At 39.8% G+C, this 12125-nt stretch overlaps 1 protein-coding gene across 1 annotated transcript; it reads left to right on the forward strand.

Moving 5' to 3' along the window:
- Positions 1-3452: 3452 nt before the first annotated feature.
- Positions 3453-9786, forward strand: ppifb (peptidylprolyl isomerase Fb). Its single transcript, XM_083557590.1, has 6 exons — positions 3453-3708; positions 4636-4666; positions 6569-6657; positions 7102-7198; positions 8582-8657; positions 8898-9786. The coding sequence occupies exons 1-6, from the start codon at positions 3571-3573 to the stop codon at positions 9031-9033; spliced, it is 567 nt and encodes a 188-aa protein (XP_083413716.1). The 5' UTR covers positions 3453-3570; the 3' UTR covers positions 9034-9786.
- Positions 9787-12125: the final 2339 nt, after the last annotated feature.

Raw genomic sequence — 12125 nt, forward strand, 5'->3', positions numbered from 1 at the left:
GAAGGTGAGAAGACACTCAGATGCTGAAGACACGTGAATACACGACGTGTCATTTCCACTCTCCACGTGATCATCGTTCTTGTCTTTTTGTGTTGCGTGTATTAAAGTCACTCTGGACTTTACAGGCATGTGTATTGTGTGATGGTGTTTTCAGGAGAATGCAACAGATGAAACTAAAATAAACAATAAATATGATTCAGTAAAGTTTTTCTTCTCACAGCCTCAGAGACTCTTCACCAGGAGGTCCATGTAGAACATCCAGTGATCAGTGTGAGAGAATCGACTCAAAGCTCCACAGTGTAACTGCTCTAATACAAGATACACACATTGGTATGGTTCTGATAAGCAGACACACACATGAACATGATGAATAGAACATCTGGAGTTGTGTGATTACACCACATACAGATGTTATCACTGAGGGTGTACTTACTTTAGTTGGCGGTTCTTTAGACAATAACGTCTGTATGTTGTTATTTTCAGAGTGTGTGTGTGTGTGTGTGTGTGTGTGTGTGTGTGTGTGTGTGTGTGTGTGTTAATATTCAAGGGAAGGCCTAAATTAGTCACATGTTCTGCATTGTGTTGATGATGTTTCTTTATGCTTTTGTTCAGAAATCCATGATGTTGTGCAGAAGATACAGCTGACACACTGGAGATCTCACCATCTTCTGAGGCCAGTGCTGATCTGGAGTGAGGTCCATGTGCTGCTTAAGGAAGTGGACCGTTCAGGGGTTATGCTCTAATCAGCATGGTATCAGGAAATAGTGTGATTTTAAGAGGAATTCTGTACAAATATCTCTCTCATTACATCTGTGTGTATATATTATATTATTTATTCATAAAACCATGAGGGACGTGTCTCATTGTGACCATGTTAATATTTATATATGTTTTATATAAATTCAGTTTATATTTACATGTATGCATTTGCCAGATGATTTTATTATTATTATTATTATTATTAATATTATTATTATTATTTATTTATTTATTTTTCAGACAACATCTAAAAGAAATCCAGTGTTTCCACATGTGAGATTAATGACATCATTAGACCCAAACTGCACAATGAGAACAAGGTCTTCAAAAACCCAAACTTCTCTGAATAATAAAGAACGTGAATAAATGAATGGTTTGTAAAAGTGAAACACATGCAGTCCAACTTTCAGCTGCTTATTCAAAGTAAAAACAAGACCATCACACTTATTGTTGTGTTGTATGTTATGATGGTCACTGTGGTATTGTGCTGTTATGTAGAGTTTTGTGTGAAAATCAAACCTGATATTCTCAATATTCTGGTTGAAATGAGATGTTTTGTTGATGACTTTACTGCACTTCAGTAGTTTTAAAATCACACTTGAGTTTTATTATGTATTGTAGTATTGCAGCTGTATTGTGGAGGTACTTCAGCTGTACTGCAGTAATACTGTAGTTGTAGTAGTGTGTTAGTTGTAGTGCTGTGATACTGCAGGTTTATTTTATTAACAGTTTTGATGAATGTGTTTACTGAAATACTGAAAATGAACCAAAACTGCAGTCAATCTTTTAAAGAGCAGAAACACTGATCAGGAGCAGAGAGTCGATCAAAGTCTTCTAAACCATCATTTCAATCCAGATGTTACTGAAGAGTTCTTTTATATTTACATCACAGCATCACTGTTTTAGATCTACACCCAGATGTTCAGTGATGTTCACATCAGGAGCTTGTGAGGAACATACCAAAAGCTTCAGCTTCAGTTACTGTGACTGATGAATATCATTTTTGCTTTCAGGATTTTTTCTACTAATAGAATCCATTCTTTGCTCTTCACCCCGGGGTCTCTGTACATTCTACATCAACAAAAACACAACAGTATAAACGGTTCATAAAAAAGTGTAACATCTGTTATTTGGATGATCAGCAGTTCTGTTTTGCTGGGGGTGAGTTTTAGTTGGTGAGCACTCTTCCATGAAGATATGTCTGTCAAGCATGCTGAGATCCGAGCGGAAGCTGTGGTATCTGATGGAGGGAAAGAAAAGATGAGTTGAGTGTCATCTGCATAGCAGTGATAAGAAAACCCATGTGAGGATATGACTTCACCAATGGAGTGGGTGTAGAGGGAGAAAAGGAGGGGACCAAGTACTGAGCTTTGTGGGACACCAGCGGTGAGTTTGCACGGGGCAGATGTGGATCCCCTCCATGTTACCTGGTATGACAAGGTAGGAAGCAAACCATTTGCATGCTGTTCCACGGATACCGAGGCTCTTGAGGGTAGACACGAGAGTCTTGTGGTTGACTGTGTGAAATGCTGCTGAAAGGTCCAGGAAGATAAGTACAGATGCAGCTTGGCTAACCGAGCAGCATGCAGTTTCTCAGAAACAGCCAAAAGGGCCGTCTCTGTGGAATGTGCCGCTTTGAACCCAGACTAGTTCGGATCATGGAGGTTGTTCTGTGAGAGACAGACATTTGGGTAAAAACAGTGCGTTCCAGAGATTTAGATAGAAAGGAGAGAAGTGATACCGGTCTGTAGATGTTGATGTCTGATGGGTCCATAGCAGGTTTCTTTAAGATGGGAATAATCCTCGCTCGCTTGAAGGGAGTTGGCACATGGCCAGATGTTAAGAACAGATTTATGATGGAGATGAAAAGCAGGAGATCTTGTGAAATGGTCTCAAGCATTTTGGCCACTTTTTTCCAGCTTTTATTAAGAAAGTGCATCTTGTAAAGGTTCTTGTAATTGTTTCTGCAACCAAATCAGTTTCCTCTCCTCTGACAGTCATCGTGGAATAAAATACAGCCTTAAATCCACACTAAAATATTGGAGATTGTGCAGTTTGCTACAGATGTGCTTTGTGAGGTGTGACTAGTGACACTCTCTGACCGTCCAATCACAAGACATGAAAATGCAGATGTTATCGGACGCCTGCTGGAGGACCTTAAAGTCACCAACTCGGAATCTGACTGGTTACAGTAACAGCCTTGGAGCAACAGGTGCTTACAGTGAAGGCAAATGGCAGAAAGATTTCTGTGAACCCGGGAACACCTGAAGCGAAGGTTATAATCTGATTGGATAGAAACTCTAACATAAACAGACACTCCTAGTAGCCGTGCATGTAAGGGAAACGCTATGAAATTAAAAGAAAAGACTATTGGGAATAATTTAATGCATTTTTAATGGACAACAGTATATATAACACTTATAACTCAGTGTTCGCCTGTACAGGTGTATCATACAGCAGAACGTAATTACAGAATGTGTCCGCTAGATGGAGACATCAGTCACTTATATAGTAGTAAAAGCGTGTTTTATTTTATTTTATTTTACAGAAGCCTGGGAGACCTTCATTACAGTTATTAATATATGTATGAGTTTGTAATAAAGCTGATAATATATATATATATATATATACAGTTTTCTGAGCCTTTCTTTGTCAGGCCGATAGAGGGCGCTGAAAACCCGCAGCGCTGTATAGAACCAGGAGAAGAAGTTGTTCAAGTACTTCACTTTGACACTCGTGTGTGAGTGTGTGAGAGGGAGAGAGTGTGTGTGAATTTTATATCGTGTTTATAAAGATATATATTGCAGTAAGATGTTTATATTGAGCTCCAGGTTGGTTAAAGCGCGCGCGTTGGTCGGTATTGCGCGGTGCGCGAGCAGCAACAGCGGTCCGGTGGTGTTTATGGAGCTCGCGGCTGATACTGAACCTCTGGGTAGAGTCACCTTCCAGGTACACACACACACACACACACACACACACACACACACACACACACACACACACACACTTTATATTCTCTAATGATTTATTCTTCTCTAAACACACTGTTTAAATGTATAAAGTAAAATGTTCATTGCAGAAAACTAAATAAAATGGTATTTATATAAAAAAAGTTTATAATAAAAAACACTGATAATTAATATGATTGTTATTAGTTTTATTGTAATATTCTACATGGATTATAATTCATGAGCAGACTCCAGATCACGTGACCTGCTCGTCTCTACTCTTTCATATTACTTCCAAATAATAGCGCGTCGGTGCAATACCACATCCGGCACCCTGCCACTTCCTGCATCCCCTACACTTCCGGTCTACATCTAACCCAACCCCTGAAGAGCTGCGTTTATTTCGTTCATTAACTCTATTATGTAACAAACTTTCTGTATTTTATAGCGCGTTTTTCTCATGTTTTATTCTTTAAAGGTTTAACAAGCCTGCGTGGTTTAGACTTTACAGCTTCCGGAATTTGCGTCGTCCAAAACCGAAATTACATCAAATATAACCCCTGAGTTTAATACTTCATTTCCTCAAATAATCACACTCACGTTCAGATTCGTGTTATAAAAAAACAAATAATTGAAAAACAAGCGGTTTGACTTATGAAAAGTCGCATGATTAATACGTCATAGATTGAAGTGGTGCCGTGAGTGCGCTCGTGCACAATGCAGTGCAACACCTCGGGGGGGGGGGGGGGATTCAGGGGTTTATTCCTCAGAGTGACGTCATAAAATCAACTAAAACAAACTTTATAGGATTTTGGTGCAACATTTAAGTCTAATGTGTATAATATCCATATGTGTGTGTGTGTGTGTGTGTGTGTGTGTGTGTGTGTGTGTGTGTGTGTGTGTGTGTGTTTGTGTGTGTGTGTTCCAGTTGCACGCAGACGTGGTTCCTAAAACAGCAGGTTGGTGAAATCAGTTTTGTGGTCAATGATATAAAATCTTCACTTCATCATGTCTTCATTATTATTATCTTATTTATTTATATATAATACTTTCTTCTCCTTGTGATATTTTTATACGTCTATACTTTATATTATTATTATTATATTTGTAGTTCTTATTTCCTGTTTACATGCACATGTTTCAGTATTGGACAGTCGTAAAAAAGCATTTCACTAAAGCACGTCATCGTATGTGACAAAATGTGATTTGTTTTGATATTACATCACTGTTTTACATCTTTCACCAAAAACGCTGGATCAGATGAATATTAAAGATGAAACGCTGGATCAGATGGAGATTAAAGATGAAACGGTGGATCAGATGGAGATTAAAGATGAAACTGTGGATCAGATGGAGATTAAAGATGAAACGCTGGATCAGATGGAGATTAAAGATGAAACGGTGGATCAGATGGAGATTAAAGATGAAACGCTGGATCAGATGGAGATTAAAGATGAAACGCTGGATCAGATGGAGATTAAAGATGAAACGCTGGATCAGATGGAGATTAAAGATGAAACGCTGGATCAGATGGAGATTAAAGATGAAACGGTGGATCAGATGGAGATTAAAGATGAAACGCTGGATCAGATGGAGATTAAAGATGAAACGGTGGATCAGATGGAGATTAAAGATGAAACGCTGGATCAGATGGAGATTAAAGATGAAACGCTGGATCAGATGGAGATTAAAGATGAAACTGTGGATCAGATGGAGATTAAAGATGAAACTGTGGATCAGATGGAGATTAAAGATGAAACTGTGGATCAGATGGAGATTAAAGATGAAACGGTGGATCAGATGGAGATTAAAGATGAAACGGTGGATCAGATGGAGATTAAAGATGAAACGGTGGATCAGATGGAGATTAAAGATGAAACGGTGGATCAGATGGAGATTAAAGATGAAACGGTGGATCAGATGGAGATTAAAGATGAAACGGTGGATCAGATGGAGATTAAAGATGAAACGGTGGATCAGATGGAGATTAAAGATGAAACGCTGGATCAGATGGAGATTAAAGATGAAACGCTGGATCAGATGGAGATTAAAGATGAAACGCTGGATCAGATGGAGATTAAAGATGAAACGCTGGATCAGATGAAGATTAAAGATGAAACGCTGGATCAGATGGAGATTAAAGATGAAACGCTGGATCAGATGGAGATTAAAGATGAAACGCTGGATCAGATGGAGATTAAAGATGAAACGCTGGATCAGATGGAGATTAAAGATGAAACGCTGGATCAGATGGAGATTAAAGATGAAACGCTGGATCAGATGGAGATTAAAGATGAAACGCTGGATCAGATGGAGATTAAAGATGAAACGCTGGATCAGATGGAGATTAAAGATGAAACGCTGGATCAGATGGAGATTAAAGATGAAACGCTGGATCAGATGGAGATTAAAGATGAAACGCTGGATCAGATGGAGATTAAAGATGAAACGCTGGATCAGATGGAGATTAAAGATGAAACGCTGGATCAGATGGAGATGCTGCTGATGTTTAATTGGAGTAAATAGTATAAACTTTGAGGTGGAGGTTTGGAGACACGCTGGGGTTTGACAGGTGGTTACTATAGAAACAGGCGTTGGGGTTATGCAGAGACATGCTGAGATTAGATGTTTTTTTTTTTTTTATCAGGGCTGAGAGATGAAACCAGCAAGACCCTGAAATCATCCCAACATTCATTTACATCAGTAAACATTTTCCTAAAAAACAACAAACAAACAAAACTTTTCTGTCTGAGTACAAATGAAAACTACAGACCAGTTCAGTGTTCATATCTGATTTAACATGAACTGATACTGATTGTGTGTGTGTGTGTGTGTGTGTGTGTGTGTGTGTGTGTGTGTAGAGAATTTCAGAGCTCTGTGTACAGGAGAACAAGGGTTTGGATATAAAGGCTCCATCTTCCACAGAGTCATCCCACAGTTCATGTGTCAGGTAATAACACACACACACACACACACACACACACACACAGCGTTAGAAAGAAAAACTAACGTGTGTGTGTGTGTGTGTGTGTGTGTGTGTGTGTGTGTGTGTGTGTAGTTTATAACTGACTCCTGGGGTTGTAATTAGTCAGCTTCCTTTTTACACTACAGAGGAAGTGAAAGCATAAAAGAGTAGACGATTTAACCACTGTCTATCTAACTGTCTCTCACACACACACACACACACACACACACACACACATACACACACACACACACACACACACATACACACATACACACACACTCTGTGCAGGAAACTGCATGACTTCTGCTCCATAATGGAGTGAGAGTAAAAACTAGTGAACAGAATTTAACTAGTGTCCTGATTAGTGTGTGTGTGTGTGTGTGTGTGTGTGTGTGTGTGTGTGTGTGTGTGTGTGTGTGTGTGTAGGCTGGTGATTTTACCCATCATAATGGTACTGGAGGGAAGTCGATCTACGGTCCACGGTTTCCTGACGAGAACTTTATACTAAAACACACTGGGCCTGGTGAGAGAGACCGCTCTCTCACACACACACACACACACACACACACACACACACACACACACACGTGTATGTTTAATATATATATAAATGAGAAAAAAAAAAAAAAAATCCAGATTATCACATGGTCTGATTTTTAAAGAATTTATTTGCATATTATGGTGAAAATAAGTATTTGGTCACCTACATAAAATCTAGATTTCTGTCTCTCAGACCTGTAAGTTCTTTAAGAGGCTCCTCTGTCCTCCACTTGTTTCCTGTATTAATGGCACCTGTTATCTCCTCTGTGTAACTGGGAGAACCTGCACAATTGGTGGCTGAATAAATACTTGTGCGCCACTGTATTTATACTGATTTATACTCATATTCCTCAGATTTTTAGTTTAATAGTTAAACTCACATTGAGTTTCCTGCATTTGGGTTTTTAATAATAATATTATTATAAATAAGTGTTTGTTTAATTATGTGGCATAAAAATCTACACAATCTTTTCCATACAAATTGACAACATTTTAAATTTGATAAAAAAATGAGGAAATAAATGTTGAATATATTTTAAAGAATTCAGGATTCATAATCATATTTATATTAAATTGATTGTAATGTATTCATTCTCTGTATTATACATTCTTTATTTACAGTTGAGGTTTTGAAAGACACTTTTTATTGATCTTTTGTTCTGAATTCACACATCAGAGAATAAATTCAGTTTAATTTGTCGTGTTTTTAACAGTGGACATTTTCTCAAAACAGCTTCACAGTGATGAAGTTTTAAAAATATGTAGATTTCATTATTTGTTTACACAAAATAATCATTTACTCTTTGAACATCCTGCTCATAAGTTTACACCCCCCCGGCCCCTCTTCCATGTGCAATCTCCTGGTATATTTGTAAATAATGTGCACTTCCTGGAGAAGGTTCATAAGAAGTACATGCACTTGAACTTCTCAGAACAATACAAAGAACCGTCACAAACCATAAACACACACACACACACACACACACACACACACACACACAGTATTAAGGTTTTGAGAGCTTTTCCGAGAGCTTGAGAGTTGCAGCAGGTCGTCTCCTCATGCTGGGCGTTTTAGATTTCTACAGAGCGGTCGTGTAGGAACAGGTCAGGGTTTAGAGTCAAACCTGACGACGTTTGTGTGTGTGTGTGTGTGTGTGTGTGTGTGTGTGTGTGTGTGTGTGTGTGTGTGTGTGTGTGTGTGTGTGTGTGAGAACCTGTTGCCTGGGGCGGAACAACATTCATAGTCAAAACATAATACACACATTTAATAGCATTGAGGAGAAAGAGCAGGGTGTGGCAGGTACTAGTGTGTACTGTAACTGTGTGTGTGTGTGTGTGTGTGTGTGTGTGTGTGTGTGTGTTGTAGGTATTCTGTCTATGGCCAATGCAGGACCAAACACCAACGGCTCCCAGTTTTTCATCTGCACTGTGAAAACAGAATGGTACGCTAGTGTGTGTGTGTGTGTGTGTGTGTGTGTGTGTGTGTGTGTGTGTGTGTGTGTGTGTGTGTGTACCGAAGGTGAACCTGTGTGATAAGTCTGTGTGATTTTGCATGTGCTCGTTTATAATTAGATTAGATTATTTGGCACATGATTTAGCACAACTAGTATTGACGTGTGTGTGTGTGTGTGTGTGTGTGTGTGTGTGTGTGTGTGTGTGGCTGTGTGTGTGTGTATACGCAGGTTGGATGGGAAGCACGTGGTGTTCGGCAGTGTGAAGGAGGGGATGGAGGTGATAAAGAAGGTGGAGGCGTTCGGCTCTCGCTCTGGAAAAACCTCCAAGAGGATCATCATCAGTGACTGTGGAGAACTCAAATAACACACACACACACACACACACACACACACACACACACACACACACACACACACACACATCTCATTATAGTGTATACCAATTATCTCTCTCACCTACATACACACAATGAGATCTCAGGTTCAAAGTGTTTTGAACCTGTTACAGCTCCTAACACCCCCTTGTTCACTTCCTTCCATCTGAAGGTATTTTCTGCTGTAATGATGGTCACCACCCCTGTTCACTGTCACTCCTCCAATCAGAACTGGCTGGTTCACTGGATGGTCTGATTATATAAATACATTTCTCCAGAGATGATCCCTAAATAGATTTAGATGTTGAGTACCATGAGGTGTTGTGTTGTTGTGTTACTGAGAACTTGAGCAATAACACCTGAACTTCCTGCAGTAGTGTAGCCTGTGGATCTGAGCCTAAAAATAATAATAATAATAATAATAATAATAATAATAATAAAGTAGTGGACCAGGGAAATGTTCTGATCCTGAGTCTCCTCGTTAATGTGAATGATGTTCATGTACACGTGTGTTCCACTTTCCTGTTACATTTCAGCTCCTCACACGCCTGGTGCAGTGGGTGGAGCCATCAGAGAGACGTCACGAGACACCGCTGTGCGTCTACATGTGAATTACTCTGTAAATGAGAACTAATGCTGATTAATTCGAGTGTGAACACCAGCGAGGACACACAATTCACTGTGTTTGTGTGTGGACTTTTTCAGATCTAATAAAAGTGAACACAAGCTTCAGGTTCATCTGATTTCATTTCCTTGAGTGTTTTATTCCTCCTCCATCACCAGTGGCTCCTATTTTACAGTGGAGGATGAAGAACCCAAACCATGTAGTAACAGTAGAGATGCAGCAGCTAAAATACGACTGCAGTGAAAATGTTTCTTTAAACGTTCACTTCAGTAAAAGAACAAACGTTTTTACCTTCAAATGAACTTTAGTTTCCAAAGTAGTGATTTATTACAACTCTAATGTTCATATGATCATTTTATCACAAGAGTTTCTGTGTAAAGACTCGAATGTGACTCTCAGCACACTGATCTATTAATAAAATGAGATTAAAGACTCAAACACTGATTGATGTAAACGAGGTCACGTGTGTGGTGGTGAGTTCCAGTCTGGAGTTTCTTCATCATTTATTCCTCTCTAAATGTTCTGCTTGATGTTGAACTGATGCTGAACTGTATGTTGGTGATCAGTAGATGCACCGAGCGTCGATCAGAACACGTGTAAAACAGAGCGTGCGCTCGATCCTGATTGGTGACTCGCTGCGTGTTTCACCAGTTACGTTTTTATCCTCATTAATAAAAAGGACTGATTTCACTAAATGTAGTAAAAAGTCAAATATTTGAGTTTGAAATGTGAAGTTACAGTAAAAACCTCCCTGAATGGAAAAACTTCAGTAGTTTTATTATTTAATATTAGAGTTATATTTTGGTTTAACTTGTGATTTTTCGATTGTAATGGGTTCAGCAATGTTATGTGACAGAAATATGGTCAGCTACATGAACATTTATGGTGTTTGGCAGACACACTAATCCAGAGCAACTGAGCAACTATGGGGTTAGGGGCCTTGCTCAGGGGCCCAGGATTAGCAGCTTGGTCAATAAGCTACCACCTGATTACTTGAATATACTGATCAGCTTGAGGTTCAGGAAGCAGGAGACAATGTTCTGACACATGGACCACAGTGAGAATCTTGGGAATGTGCTGGAGAAGACTTGAGGCAGTGGTGCGACTCTCCCATCATCAATGCAAGCTGCAAGAATCGAATGCAGCTCTGGATGGAGAAAAATGTTGTGAACATTGTATGAGCTTATTAAAACGATGTAACAGATGTTTTCCCATCGCTCCATTGTCTACTGTAGGAGTTTTAGTGCTCTACAAGATCAGTATGGGCTCTACAGCTACAACTCCATCCGGTAACCAGATCATCAGAATTTTTCACTTCAGTGGCGAATCTGTGTGTAGGTCTGTGTGAGATGTTTTGGGTCTATTTTTTTTTTTTTTGAGGAAGTGAGTATGGTTTTAGCAGGTGTTAGAGCGCCACCTGGTGGTATTTTTCTGTACACTTTATCTGAGAGGTGAAATCTTTCTCTCAAAAAGAACAGTTTGAAATGAAGAGGTTTAGAGATTAATGAGAGCTTCTGGTAAGGATCTGCTGAGGTGTAACACACAGCTCATCTGCCTCTTTTACACCAACTACCTGCATGTCTTCCCTCACCACATCCATAAACCTCCTTGTTCCTCCTCTTTTCCTCCTACCTGATGTCTCCATCCTCAGCATTCTCCTACTGATATACCCCATGTCCCTCCTCTGCACATGTCCAAACCATCTCAATCTCACCTCCCTCACCTTGTCACCAAAACCTCCTACATCAACATTCTCAAAGCAAATAAGGCATCTGTGGTGCTCATCCTCGGCATGAAACCATACTGTTGCTCACAGATGGTCACCTCTTCTCTCAGTCTGGCTTCCACTACTCTTTCCCAGAACTTCATGGTGTGACTGATCAACTTATTCCCCTGTAGTTACTGCAGATCTGCACATCTCCATTATTCTTAAAGATCAGTACCAGCACACTCCTTCTCCATTCCTCAGGCATCTTCTCACCTTCCAACATCTTGTTAAACAATCTGGTTAAAAACTCCACTGCATCTCTCCTAAACATCTCCACGCTTCTACCGGTATGTCATCTGGTCCAACCAACCTTCCACTTTTCATCCTCTTAATCGCTGCTCTCACTTCCTCCTTACTAATCCTATCCACTTCCTGCTTCACATCTCCACAACATCCAACCTTCTCTCTCTCTAATTTTCCTCATTCATCAGCTGCTCAAAATACTCCCTCCATCTTCTCAACACACTCTCCTCACTAGTCAACACATTTCCATCTCCATCCTTTATTGCTCTAACTTGCAGCACATCCTTCCCAGCTCGGTCCCTCTGCCTGGACAATATCTACAAATCCTTTTCTCCTTCCTCAGTGTCCAACTTCTCCTACAGCTCCTCATATGCCTTTTCCTTGGCTTTCACCACATCCCTCTTTACCTGCTGCTGCATCTCCTTGTTCTCCTGCCTACTTTTCTC

This window comes from Silurus aristotelis, assembly GCF_946808225.1.
Source record: "Silurus aristotelis genome assembly, chromosome: 12".
Lineage (NCBI taxonomy): Eukaryota > Metazoa > Chordata > Actinopteri > Siluriformes > Siluridae > Silurus > Silurus aristotelis.